This window comes from Cervus canadensis, chromosome 4 (assembly GCF_019320065.1).
Source record: "Cervus canadensis isolate Bull #8, Minnesota chromosome 4, ASM1932006v1, whole genome shotgun sequence".
NCBI lineage: Eukaryota > Metazoa > Chordata > Mammalia > Artiodactyla > Cervidae > Cervus > Cervus canadensis.
In genome coordinates, this window is record NC_057389.1 from 54,464,729 (window position 1) to 54,479,908 (window position 15,180).

At 37.5% G+C, this 15,180-nt stretch overlaps 1 protein-coding gene across 3 annotated transcripts in view; it reads left to right on the forward strand.

The window, feature by feature from the left end:
• Positions 1-15,180, forward strand: part of LOC122439762 (glucocorticoid receptor) — a 115,530-nt gene that overhangs the window by 71,661 nt on the left and 28,689 nt on the right. For 2 of the 3 annotated variants that reach the window (XM_043465124.1, XM_043465123.1), the window contains one exon: positions 9,700-9,866. In XM_043465124.1, coding sequence (XP_043321059.1) covers positions 9,700-9,866 — 167 coding nt within the window. The remainder of the gene's footprint in view (positions 1-9,699; positions 9,867-15,180) is intronic. The other variant, XM_043465125.1, reaches the window with a different exon arrangement.

The following is a 15,180-nucleotide window of genomic DNA, read 5'->3' on the forward strand; positions in this document are numbered from 1 at the left end:
TTTCATGTGCCTCTTGGCCATGTGTATGTCTTCTTCTGGGAAATACCTATTTAGGTCTTCTACCCATTTTTTTTTTTTTTTTTAAGCCCCATGAGCTGTTAAATTTTGGAGATTAATCCCTTGTCAGTCACACTGTTTGCAAATATTATCTTTCATTCTCTGGGTTGTCTTTTCATTTTGTTTATGGCTGTACAAAAAAGCTTTTCAGTTTAATTAGGTCTGATTTTTGTTTTTATTTCCATTACTCTAGGAGATGGATCAAAAAAGATATTGCTGTGATTTATGTTCAAGACTGTTCTGCCTGTGTCTTCCCCTAAAAGTCTTTTATAGTACAATCTTACATTTAGGTCTGTAACCCATTTTGAGTTTATTTTTCTGTATGTTGTTAAAGAATATTCTAGTTTCATTTTTTTTTTAATGTAGCTGTCCAGTTGCCCAAACACCACTTGCTGAACAGACTGTCTTTCTTCATTGTATAGTCTTGCCTCTCTGGTCATAATAGATTAATTGACCACAGATGTGTGGGCTTTCTATCCTGTACCACGATCTATATTTGTTTTTGTGCCAATACCGTACTGTTTTGGTGATTGTACCTTTGTACAGTCTATTCCTCCAGCTCTGTTTTTCTTTCTCAAGATTGCTTTGGCTACTCAGGGTCTTTTGTGTCTCCATACAAACTTTAAGATTTTTTTGGTTCTAGTTCTGTGAAAAATGCCATTGGTAATTTGACAGAGATTGCACTGAATCTGCAGATTGCCTTGGGTGGTACAGTTGTTTTGACGACACTGAGTCTTCCAGTCTTAAGACCATGATATATCTTTCCATTTGTGTCATCTAATTCCTTTTATCAGCATCTTACGATTTTCAGAGTATAGGTCTTTTGCTTCCTGAAGTAGTTTTATTCCTAGGAATTTTCTTCTTTTTTTTCTCTTTAATTTGTTGTTCTGATCTTTTATTGTTAGTGTATAGAAATGCAGATTCCTGTGTATTTTGTATAAAAGGGTCCTGTAGTTCTCTAACTAGCTCTGTTTTAGTTTCTGAGTTTTTAGCTTTCTGTTTCTACACAGTGGGATTGGTGACATCAACTTTCAGATATTGATGAGAATTATAGAGTATTTCAAGTGTTACATAATCCAGTTGAATATATAATTCTGCTACCTCAGCACTTTTAAAGTAAATAACTACAGTTTTTTGGCTCTAACAGTTGACCTGTCTAGTCAACAGACATAAATCTTTGATCTGTAAAATTGTTAGTGTGACTAGACAACTCCTTTCTAACTAAGGCTAAAGTGTTATGCATTTTTCAGAAGCATACAGAAATTAATCACTATACAGTCCCAACTGAAAACTTTGGTGGAGCAGTATATTTTAGAAAAATTAAATGCATTTCAAAAAATTCTACGGTCTAATATGGTAGTTGCGTAATAACTACAAAGCTCCCTTAAGGGCAAAAATGATGTTTTGAGTATGCAAAATACTAATTTCTATTTTTGTATTTTTGATACAAGGTCTCCATGCTATTAACTCAGTGTTTAATGGCTAGTGTGACATTGTCTTAATAGTATAGAAGTGAGTATGCTAATTTAAGATTTAAGTCAGTATAATAAGAATCTAAAGGAAAAATGGAAGCGACCAGAATAGTTTCATATCTTTTAATTATAGATAATTTCTACTTCACTGTGATACCAAGCATAATCAGAAGAGGGAAAAACAAATTATTTTTATATTTACCTTTCAAGACTCTGATATTTAATGACTCCTACACTCTTTTAATAATTCTATCGAGCTGAACAAATGTTACCCTGCAGGTCCCTGCCAGATAAACAGTGATGAGGGTAAGGAGCATGGATTTTGGAATCAGACAGTGCTGAATTCATATTCCAGATTGTGCTAATGTAACTTTGGGCAGGCACATGGCTTAATTCCTATATTCTGGTTTGTAAAATGAACTAGTAGTAAGGATTATTTGATATAATCCATTTTTTAAAGTACCTAGCCATTGATCTTGGCTTGTAGAACTAAGACATCAGTGGGTGTCACATTTTATTATTACTGTGAAGGAAATGTTTTGTTCCACCTATCAGAAAACCTTCCCAGTCTTAAATTTTTCATCTAACTGCATGCATTGCAAACATCCTTAGAAGAGGAAGGGAGAAAGAAGTAATTTTTACATCATTGCAGATGTAATGTACTTTCTTGTCCCTAACAATTTAAAGGAATAATTAAAGTATGTAATATATGGTAAGAACATCAGTAAACTTGTCCCTAGAAGAGGAAGAAAGGGATGTTTAGCGATGTACTTACCATATATTAAATACTTTAATTATTCCTTTAAATTGTTTCAATGTGTATCTAAGAACTAGGGTGTGAAGTGAGGGCAACATTATCAAAACCTGAGGAAAATACATAGAAGTAAGGAAGTTCTCATACTAATTTAAGAATCTAACGATTGAAGAATCAAGTCTTGGCTTTTTGACTAAGGAAAGTGAAAGTCCCTCAGGCATGTCCAACTCTCTGCGACCCCATGGACTGAATTCTCCAGGCCAGAATACTGGACTGGGTAGCCACTCCCTTCTCCGGGAGATCTTCCCAACCCAGGGATCGAACCCAGGTCTCCTGCATTGCAGATGGATTCTGTACCAGCTGAGCCACTAGGCGCTAAGGAAAGAGAGGGAGTATGTGGCTTTAGACCAAGTTGAGGCTGGTGTTGGAGAAGGCAATGGCACCCCACTCCAGTACTCTTGCCTGGGAAATCCCATGGACGGAGGAGCCTGGTAGGCCGCAGTCCATCAGGTCGCAAAGAGTCGGACACGACTGAGAGACTTCACTTTCATGTTTCACTTTCATGCATTGGAGAAGGAAATGGCAGCCCACTCCAGTGTTCTTCCCTGGAGAATCCCAGCGACAGAGGAGCCTGGTGGGCTGCCTTCTGTGGGGTCGCACAGAGTCGGACACGACTGAAGCGACTTAGCAGCAGCAGCAGCAGCAGCAGGTTGATGTTAAAGGTTTTTTTCCCTTCCTTTATAGACACAACTGTTCTGCCTTTTGTTTGCATTTACACACATCTTAGGAGTTACTGTGCTAAAACTGTGGCGTATGAGGTAAACATTAGTTTGACTAAATTTCCAAATGACCCATAGACTGTCACACAGTTCTAAGACAGTGGTTTTACCTGATGACCTGCTTTGGCGGGGCTTATTGCAGATCATGTGTGGAAGAAGTCACAGAACATTTGCTTCCTTTTGCTGTACATCACTGAGACATCACACCTCAGCCCTTAAAAGCAGAGGGCAGTTTATTCCTCAATTTGAAAACCTAGCTCTACCTCAGATTCTCAGGTAGTCATGAGGTAGAATACTGGTTAAGAACGCTGATTTTGGTGTCAGAAAGATAGGCCTCTGAATCCTGTCTGTGCTAGTTACTGTGTCACTATAGGCAAGTCAGTTTCTCTAAATCTGTTTCCTCATCTGTAAAACGTGAAAACAGTACCCACTTTGTAGGTTTGTGGAGATTAAAGGGGTTAAAGAAAGGGCTTGCACAGCAGCTCCTGGTAGTAGTGAGGTGATACCTGTATTCTGGGTGCAATCTCATAAACATGTAACATGTGAGTTGCCTCAATTTCTTCTGCAGAACATATAAAGATAAGCTAAATACAATAATATATAAGTAAGCTAAATACAATAACATATACTGGACACAGTACAAGATGCTGGTGATATAAGAGACCTAGACATGGACCCTACCTAAAAGGAATTATTGACGGAAAAATATTATTACATCAGAATGTGTCATGTGTAATTATTACATCAGAATGTGTCATGTGTAAAGTGCTACATGGCAGCATAGAGGAATGGGAAGACATATAATTGGGAAAGAAAGAGGAACCAGATTGAAGACCACGTTGGGCTTGTAATGCTTACATGGAAGAGCCTCGGAGAGGTAATCACGATGCGAAGAATAAGTTTTAGCATCGTGGGAGAGAGGAAAGAAAAGCAGCCAGAGCTGGGAGGAACTACTTAGTGTAAATCATTGCAGTGGTTAAAGCAAGGGGTGAGGGAAGACATGTATGAACATGGAGGCAGAGTGGACAGAAAGGGAAACGTACATGGTATAGTGTAATAGAGAATAATAAACAGGATGTGTTAAAGGGACTGGAATTGGGAACAAAGTACTGTTACTAAGTATAGTGAGAGGAATTCAACTCTGAGAAGGTAATAAGGTGTTTAGAAATATGTGGTGGTTGTAGTTGAGGTGGAAATGAATACGTTTTTGTCAAGCATTTCACAGCTTTATATTACAAATTTCAGTAAATAATCAAAATTTCAGAATCCAAAAATTAAATAATTTACTTCAAACTAATGTAAAATGAAATAAAATACAATCAATGCTATTCTAAATCAAAGTACAAACCTAAAACAGACCACAGTTGATGAAATCTACAAAGTAAACATAGATGACTAAAACCAAAGAGGACTCCCAAAGTCAAATAAGTGAAGGTACAAAATACAAGATGTAGGTACAAGCCCAAATTCAAGCTTCTCGTGGAATTACAAATAATTACAGTAACAACAGCATCCAGCAGTAAGACTTGACTCTGAAGTTAACCTACTGAGTAGCACTGTAGGAAGATAAGATATTACTACTCTACTCCCTAAAAATAAAACCAAGTAAAACTATAAATATATTGGTTTATGAGAAAAAAACAAGTCTTAAAAGGACATTTTTAAAAATTAATCAAAGATTCAAGCTCAGAAACACTCCACAGCCACTGGTTTCAACCCTAGATACATACACACACACACATATGAAGAAAGCAGTGAGTGTAATATTGTCTCAAACCTGTTACTGCCTTATTTGAAGATGTCACCTTTATAATTCTGCATGTACCAAATCATAGTTATTATCCTTGTGTGCTCTTAGAAGCAAGAAAGCATCAAAACAAAATCAGGTCTTCATTCTAGAAATAACCATGTAATGAAGAAAGTTTCTCCTCGCTTCAGAAAGTTTTTCCTCGTAGTTCTTGCTACTTACTCTTGGTCTTAATGTTCTGTCACTAGAACACCATTACTACTCCTTGGAACACATGGCCCTCAGTGCAAGCCTAAGCAAACAGAACTGAAAACATGAAACAGTATTTCTTCTGTTAGGGACTAAGTTGTGCAGCACAGTCACTCGACCACAGACTGACCCTCCTAAAGAAAAAGAAACACACAAGAAAACATGTTATGAGTTTAAGAAAGAAACATAGATAAGGTGACCATATTCTCTCTTCATATAAGTAAATGTACAGGTCCAAAGAAGCCTTTCACAGACCCAAGGGTATTCTTCCCTACTTCCTACCTCTACCTTGGGATATATGGACAACTTCTTTGGAGTTTTTTGATTCAGCACCTTCATTTTTACAGACAAGGAAACTGAGTGCAGAGATTGTAAATGACACGCCACTGGTGTCTCAGATCTGAAAAAAGACATCTCCTCCATCACACATCCTTTACTGAAAATGCTCCTGAACATTACAGTACAGGGTTACAGTACAGACTTTGTTCTCTAATCTCCATAAGATGAGTAAGTATAAATGATGCAAAGTTGGAGGAAACTGTCTTAATGTGCACCTGAAGTTAAAACCAATAGAAACTTCTGTCAACAAGTGTAAAAGCAGATTAATCAGTCTTTCTTTGGTTTGCTAAATAAGATAAAATGCACTCTGCTAAAACCATTTAACAGAAATACTGTAAAAGCCTTCCCCCAGAGTATTTTTCTATTTGATTTGAAAACTATCCCATAGCTTATTATCAAACAACACAGTAATCCTTTAGCTAATGCAGGGATAAATGGGCAGTCAGAAAATATAATCACCTGGTGTGTGCAGCTGAGTATTTACATTTTATCTAATGAACAAAGATAAGAAAAGTGCAGGTGACATTAATGTGTAAAAACTACCTCTTAGGGCTAGAGCTAAAGAAAAAATAAAATTACTCACTCTAGCTAATCACTAGACCTGTATAGTCCCCTGGCTTCAGGTCTGTTTTGAATCTCATTTTGGACTTGTCTTGAATCAAAGAATATTTGCAGCTGCCTCAGTTAGGGCAGTTGCTCTCCTTTAAAAGGTAGTTTAAAAGGTTTTACAGTAAATTTCTGGTCCTTGTTGAATTTTCTTTTTCTCCACTTTATGTTGCTTAAAGATTTATAGCAAGGATTTCTTAATCCTCAGCACTACTGACATTGAAGCTGGATAATTATTTGTCGTGGAGACTGTCTGCTGTGCGGTGTGGGAGGTTTAGCAGCACCCTAGCCTCTTCTCACAATGCCAGTAGCACATCCCAAGTTATGACAACCAAAAATGTCCCCAGACTAACCAGTTGTCTCTTGGGAAGTAAAACTGCTCCCAATTGAGAAGTTTCTGGAGGATTTAACCCTCCCCTGGCTCACAGGCAGCATTCTTCAAAGCATTTCTCATTCTTTGAGATCCTCCAGAAGGGAAAGAGGAGTCAAGGGAAGGAGGGAAAAAAAGTTAATGCCTGAGTGTTAAGGAAAAACATAGTGTTTGATTATCAAGTGTGTACCAGTACTTTATATAATTCAAATATATAATCTACCTAAAAATTCCTGAAAAGGTACCAATAAGGAAACAGAGTCACGGGTTGGGTCAGCTAGCCACTGTCACAGTCATCACATTGATGTTTGTCTACATTCCCTAGCTCCATCTCTTGCAGAAGTACCACCTCGACACCAAAGCAGTCAAAAATAATTCTGCTCCTCCTACCTAGATTGAAGTTGCTAAGTCCACTATCATTTCAGTAACACATTTTCATGTATGAGACAACTTCCATACCATATATAAGACTTCTGTATCCTCACAGTGCCAGGAATTCCTCATCCAGATATCAGGAATCATCTGCTGAGTGAAAGGGTGTAATCTGCCTGCACATTTCATCTGTTCTTCAAGGTGTGTGAGGAACTTTCATAATCCATCCATGATTCTCCATCCATGGTCCTCCTTTCATTGACTGCTTTTTTTCTGCAAGACAATTAAATAGAAAATCCTGCTTTATACTTACTTTGTTTTCGCTCTCAAATGTAAACTCGGTGACCTCAATAACAGCAATGTCCAGTATACTTGCCATTCTGAATGGGAGACAGCATTCAAATATTCATCTGAGACAGCACGTTTTGTTATTTTGGGTCCTCACTTAAAGCACTCTGGATACAGTCAGTTCCTAATAGAATCTCTTAGCATCTTCAGAATGTTTGACACAGCTGTAAACACACATTAAGCAAGGACTAAGACATCTTCGCTTTCCTATTCAGAATGAGTGTGATATACACTCTTATTATGTTGTGCTTTTTATTTCTTTCTGTCATGTATCCTTGTTAAAATATGGTGATTTCATATGGTTTTCTTTTGAGTTCTAACCATTTTCTTGAACCCTAGCCTTTTAAAGCAGTATCATAGGGTCATGTTTGCAATTAAAGACCACTTTGCGTTCATCCATTTCTCCCAGTGGTGTTCACTATAGGCCATCTTGGTGCTCCTATTTGTGTGACAAAAACTGGTTTTTCTCTACTGATGTTTGTGGTATGTTTGGTAGCTTTCCATGAACTCAATTCTTACCTGATGTAGCCTAGAATAACTGCCTGAAGGGATGCCAAAAGCCTGACTAAAGTTCCAGATTCTTAGTTGCAGTTTGATCAATCCATTTGTCCATTTAGTTTTAACTTTCCTTTTTGTCATCTCTAGCTCACAGTTGACTGGCCTGAATGTATTTTGCATATGCTCTAATTATAACTGAGAATTTGGGAATACTGTCCTAAATTTTAGACTTAATACTACTTACATAATACTTATACCAGACTTTCTCATAAAATCTCCAGTGTTCCTGAAAAAGAATGAACATTTATCAAGTGCCTGCTAGATGGAGGAATTATACACTAGACTTTGAGTGTGTTCTCTTATAACACACAGACATAGATAATGTCCTTTCACTGTACTCATGAGAAAACAGAGGCTCATGGTAGTAAATACATATCAAAGGTCACACAGGCTATGAAATGGTAGAACTGAGATCTGAAACATGTGAGTTTGACCACAAACAGGCTCCCTCATCAACCTCTGACAGCTGAGTAACCTCATCTAGAGGTGATGACATCCTTTTCACAGGGTCGTTGAGAGGACGGATGAGACTGTATTCATGAGTGTTTCAAAACTATTAAATACTACACCTAAGTACTGTGAAAACATTTTTAGTATATACTAGTGTGTGCAAATATATCATGTACATATATATATTTTATTATATCTATAAAAAACCAGCTGAGGAAACAGTACAGAATTAACGTTTGAAATCATTGAACATTGCACTTATTTTCCATAAATGAATATACAAACAACTGGTTGGTCCCTAAAAATAGATGTCAGATGACAGAGATTGGCTGAACCAGAGTAGAAGCATCTTCAGAACAAAAGCCAGACAAGTTTTTGCTTCCCTAACACATTGCTCTGCTCACTCAGTCCAAGACCTTCCTACTTCTCTGTAAAACTCCGGCCCATAGCAGCTCTGCTACATTAGTCACAAGTGTCCATTAATTAGACATGACTTGTGCCAGACCTACAGCAGAGTCATTTCAGGTAATATATTCTCTTCCATTGTAGGCTTTCAATATGCACTCAGTCCATTCTCCCAAATCTAACTGGGATCAATACCTTGTGATACAGAAGCATCCAGAAGTTCTCCTTAACAATGTTGAGAGAAAAATATGAAACCCTGGGGCCTATTCCCAGAGCTGGGCTGGTAGGAATGCTGTCCTATTCACTAACCCTCTAGATAAACATAGGTTTGGCTAAGTCCAGTATGCTTCACATAAGGACAGAATTTAGGGGGAGCTTTGGAGTTGATCAGCTTAATTACTTACAAGTTAATCATAAAATAATAATTTGTTACTTTAAGTTTTATTCCTAAAACAGAACAAAAAGATGTTACTTAATAAATACAATTTCTAACCATGTTGACAACCCAATTTCTTTAGTTTGTTCTGTGAATTAGTTTAAGCATATTTATAATTGAGATTTAATCATATTATTAGTTGCATTAATAAAGACACACCTAACACCCAATCAAAGTTTATTCCTAAATATTATCTCTCTTAGAGAATAGGTAGATTAAGAATATTGCAGAGAGAAATTTCTTACATAGATGGAATCTTTGGGGGGAAGATGGATAATACTGTATCTCTTGATCATGGTGGTAATTACACAATTATTCCTTTAAAGATGATTGTAAACAGATGCTAAGCAACTAAAAACTGTATCTAAGCAAAGCACAATTTCACCATTCTTCTTAAAGGATTTTTTTTGTGTTGGTTTTTTTTTGCCATGCTGTGTGACTTGTGGGATTTCAGTTTCGACCAGGGATTGAACCTGGGACTGTGGAAATCAAAGTGCCAAATCCTAACCACTAGACTCCAGGGAACTTCTAAGGGATACTTAAAAATAAATGACCTCACTCTTAATTTTGTATAGAATAATAATAAAACATTATTTGACTACGTCTCGGTAGGATTTTTTTTAATTCTTGCCAATATTTGAAATACACACGTTCAGTGTGAACATGTTTACTGTGGAGTGAAAGAGGTAAGAGAACTGTGTTTTGATACTTGACAGTCCTGACAGGTAGACCCTAACACTGCTTTCTTCCTTCCTAGCCCGGGAATGAGGCCGGACGTGAGCTCCCCTCCGTCCAGCTCCTCAGCGGCTGCGGGGCCGCCCCCCAAACTCTGCTTGGTGTGCTCGGATGAGGCTTCGGGGTGCCACTATGGGGTCCTGACTTGTGGAAGCTGTAAAGTATTCTTCAAAAGAGCAGTGGAAGGTAGTGTGTGTTTTGAAGAGTTTTATTTTTCCTCTATTTGGTTTCTGTTTCTCAGACTGGATTCTGTATGCAAAGCCCATTAATGCTGGAAGTCATTAAAATCAGGGATAGGAGGGTGGCTCCTAACTCTTCTAGCGGGAAAAAGATACTTTTAAAAGCAAACTAAGATAAAACAGACAAGTAAAAATTGAAGGGAGGGAGTATGGTCAGAGAACAGAAAATAACCGTAAGAAAGTGCCATGCATGTGAAATGATGGTTTTAGGTTTCGGCAGCAACTAGTGCTCATTGTATTAGTATTACCAACTTTAATTCCCATCAGTTAGCTAGTTTTAGAGCCACCCACTATTCTAGTCTGGCAAAAATGAGTGATAATGAGGGGGAAACATGTTTGGTTTTCTAATAAGCCAGGGTTGTGCTATGTGATATAAACGTGATGTAAGGACCTCCCACTGTCCTCTGGGAGGTCACAGTCTACTTGGAAGTGAAAGATGGGTTCACAGTTACAAGGTAGAGAGATTATAATACAGAGGAGCAAGTGAAAAACTGCCTGGGGAGGTCAGGAAAGGTGTTTAAAAGAAAGTGATTTCACTTGACAAATATTATATTCACATAATGTTTACCCTTGTTACAGACTCAGTCTGCCCGTCACCTCCTTAAAGGTAAAATTCATTCCATAAGCAAACTACTGGAAGTCACACTAAAATTTTCTAATATTACCAGTGAATCCTCTTGGGAAAAACTGTTGTGTAATTTAGTTATTTGTAAAGCAGTTAGAAGGCAGTGTGGCCTGAATGGATTACCTAAAGCTCTGATTAGATAATTATATTTTTTAAAAATTAATGTATTTATTCACAGTACATGAAGTATTATTATTTGGCTTCAGTTGTGTTTGCATATGCTTAAGGGTTAGATGAGTCATTTTCTTTTGTTTGGATTGCTTTTAATACATTAGCAAACTATAAAATTACTTAAATTATTCCACAGAGAGGACAGGAATTGAGGCTTTAACCAGTTTGGTTATCACCCAACAACTGAGTAGAGTCATTAAGTTAAAGCTCATCCCTAATTAATGCAATGCTGCTAACAAAGTGGATGTTATCTGCCCCAGATGGAAGCTGCTTCTTTTCCTCACTTAACTTTATTCAGCACTTTCTTCACTGATTAGTTCTGTCCATGGTGTAAATGTGATAACAGTGTTACAGTATTCCTGTATATAATAAGTAATATTGACAGATTTAATTCTGAAAGTGAAATTCAGAATGAGACAATGGAGCCTTAAAAGAAATACAGGAATTTAAAAAAATTTTTTTTCCTTTTTCCATTTCCCTCATTTTAACTAAAATTATTTCTTAAAATGGGGCTAAAAATTCCAGTTCCAGTGCTTACAGGGATTGAGTATGTGTCGTTCTGGCCAAATACAATACCAAATGAGTGAAGAAGGGCAGTCACTGATAGAGGGTGCAAGCATGCCTTACCTAAAAGCATCCAAATGCAATTAAAAAAGAAAAGAAAAGCTAAATATATTACAAATAAGACATCACTGCAGGCCATATGCCCCCTATGCTTTAGAATTAAATTCTTATGCATGTTTTTAGCTATGAATATGTGAATATTAGCTATGCCCTTTCAAAATATATATATGTATTCAGTTAAATATGAGATAGCTAGATTACATGATAAATAAGAAAAGGTTAAAATGTAAACTGTGTTAAGTAAATCCTTTACTTGGATTTAAATTTTCTCCATGGTCCCTTCCAGCTCTAAAATTCTGTAATCATTTGCTATCTTAACTTGAAGCAGATCTTCCTGATCCAGGGGTTGAGCGTGGGTCTCCTGAATTGCAGGTAGATTTTTTTCCCATCTGAGTCACCAGGGAAGCCCTAAGTAAATCCTTTATTTGGATTTAAATTTTCTCCAGAGTCCCTTCCAGCTCTAAAATTCTGTAATCACTTGCTAACCTAACTCACAGCAGATCTACTTTTCTCTTTCTAGACATGATGGGAATCTGTTTTAAGCCCATATACAGATTTTAGAGCACTTTCTTGAACAGTTACAAAGATGAAGCTTGTGTGATTTTCATTACACTACATTCATTCCATTGTTAATACTTGCCAGAAATTATAGGTTATCCACCAAACAGACATAGAATCATAAAGACCCAAAAGTTAAGTATTTTTAGGAAATTTGTACAAGTTTTACTTGTCCATACAAGCCAGATCAAGGATTGAGATTTTGAATTTTATTCATTATTCTGGGAGTTACTTTCTGTGTACAGAAAAGAATTTGGGTAGCTTCATTTCTTTAGATGTATACTAGTTCAGTGGTCTTTTTTCACTGAGTCCCTTCTTCTTATGCTCCCTTTGCACAAACTGCATATATTCTTTGTTGGTGGGTCATACTGGAGACAGACACATGCTACTTTTATTAATAATTTACCAAGTACTATGTTTTATGTATGTCATACTACCCTGGGTCAGGAAGATCCCCTGGAGGAGGGAATGGCAACCCACTCAGTATTCTTGTCTGGGAAATCCCATAGAGAGGAGCCTGGCGGGTGACAGTCCATGCGGTAGCTAAGAGACACAGCTGAGTGACTAGCACACCCAAGTACTACGTTTTATATATGTCATACTACTTACTTAGCAGCTCTATGAGCTCTTAAATGCTCTTATTATCCATATTTGATACACTAGGGAACTGACGCTCACAGCTTAAGCAACAGACTTAGGATTCAAGCATAGCTGTCTGCAAACAGGCTCTTAACCTCAATGCTATACTGACTTCCTGAAAGGATAAAAATCTCATCCCCTGGCAGTTTATAATCTAGTTATATACTGAGATGAAAGCAATAACAAGGGAAATATTCATAGTGTTTATTGAGTGCTTACAATGTGTTAGGCACTATTTTAAGAACGTTCTTCACAACTGCCTTTAACCCTTGCAGAAGCACAGCAAGGTAGATGCTAATTTTCCAGCTTTACAGATGGAGAAACTGGGAGCTCGGAAAGGTTAATAAACATTACTGAGATCACACAGCTAGGCAGCAGAGCTGCAATTCAGACCAAGGGCTTCCTAGCAACCTTGCCAAGTGCACTTTGCACTATACAACACTGGTTTTGACAGCAGTAAAGAAGCTGAAGCTTTCTTCAGTATGAAGCTGTCACACTCAAGCTCACAGTCACAGTTCACATTTGAAACTTGGGTACTTCCAGCAGAATATGTACAAACTACAAAAAATCCTAGATGATGCCGTTTGCTATGTGGCCTGTTTCCTGTACTATGTTAATTAATTAACTTGATCATGTCCATGCATCATTCTCCTGTTTACTACCTAGTATTTTTCTTGGATCACTCTTTTTTATAACTTAAATTTATTTAAAACAACACTTTTACTATCCCTACTGTATTAGTTATCTGTTGATGTGTAACAAATTACCCCCAAAATTAGTGGCTAAAAACAACAGATTAAGTTAATTATGTCACACAGTTTCTTAAGAGCCAGGAATTTGGGAGCAGCTTATTAGCTGGGTAGTGCTGGGTCTCTCATGAAGTTATATTCAGACTGTTGGTGGAAGCTGCAGACTCCACTTGCAGCTCATTAACACTGCTTTGGCAGGAAGCTTTGGTTCATCATCATATAGGCCTCTTCTAACGCTGCTCTCAACATAGCAAATGGCATCCCCCAGAACAAACGATCCACAGGGAGAGACTGTGGTGAATATGAGAACGTATTTTCTTTATTACTCAATCTCAGATGTGACATAGTCATTTTGGCCCTATTTTATTGATCACATGCCAGTCCTGGTATAGTGTGGGAAGAATAATCAGAGTGTGACTACCAGGAGACAGAGACCACTGGGGGTCAACTTGGAGGCAGGCTACAACTCCTACCAGAAATAATCAGTTTTTGGCATTTGATCCTGGGTTTTTTAAAATTTATTTATTTTAGTTGGAGGCTAATTACAATATTGATTACAATATTGTGGTGGTTTTTGTCATACATTGACATGAATCAGCCACAGGTGTACATGTGTCCCCCATCACCCCCCTCCTACCTCCCTCCCCATCCCATCCCTCTGGGTTGTCCCAGTGTACTGGCTTTGAGTACCCTGTTTCATGCATCAAACTTGGACTGGTCATCTATTTCACATATGGTAATATACATGTTTCAATGCTGTTCTCTCAAATCATCCCACCCTCACCTTCTCCCACAGAGTCCAAAAGTCTCTTCTTTATATCTGTGTCTCTTTTGTTGTCTCGTGTACAGGGTCATCATTACCATCTTTCTCAATTCCATATATATGTGTTAATATACTGTATTGGTGTTTTTCTTTCTTGACTTACTTCACTCTGTATAGTAGGCTCCAGTTTCATCCACCTCATTAGAACAGATTCAAATGCATTCCTTTTAACAGCTGAGTAATACTCCATTGTGTATATGTACCAAAACTTATCTAGGTTGCTTCCATGTCCTAGCTATTATAAACAGTGCTGCAATCAACACTGGGATATACGTGTCTCTTTCAATTGTGGTTTCCTCGGTGTGTATGCCCAGCACTGGGATTGCTGGGTCGAATGCCAGTTCTATTTCCAGTTTTTTAAGGAATCTCCACACTGTTCTCCATAGTGGCTGTACTAGTTTGCATTCCCACCAACAGTGTAAGAGGGTTCCCTTTTCTCCACACCCTCTCCAGCATTTGTTTGTAGACTTTTTGATAGCAGCCATTCTGACCAGCGTGAGATGGTACCTCATTGTGGTTTTGACTTGCATTTCTCTGATGATGAATGATGCTGAGCATCTTTTCATGTGTTTGTTAGCCATCTGTATGTCTACTTTGGAGAACTGTCTGTTTAGTTCTTTGGCCCATTTTTTGATTGGGTCATTTATTTTTCTGGTATTGAGCTGCATGAGCTGCTTGTATATTTTTGAGATTAATTCTTTGTCAGTTGCTTTGTTATGCCATTATTTTTCTCCCATTCTGAAGGCTGTCTTTTCACCTTGCTTATAGCTTCCTTTGTTGTACAAAAGGTTTTAGTTTATTTTTGCTTTTATTTCCATTACTCTGGGAGGTGGGTCATAGAGGATCTTGCTGTGATTTATGTCAGAGAGTGTTTTGCCTATGTTTTCCTTTAGGAGTTTTTTTAGTTCCTGGTCTTATATTTAAATCTTTAATCCATTTTGAGTTTTTTTGTGTATGGTGTTAGAAAGTGTTCTAGTTTCATTCTGCTAACAGTAGTTGACCAGCTTTCCCAGCACCAGTTGTTAAAGAGATTGTCTTTTCTCCATTGTATATTTTTGCCTCCTTTGTCAAAGCA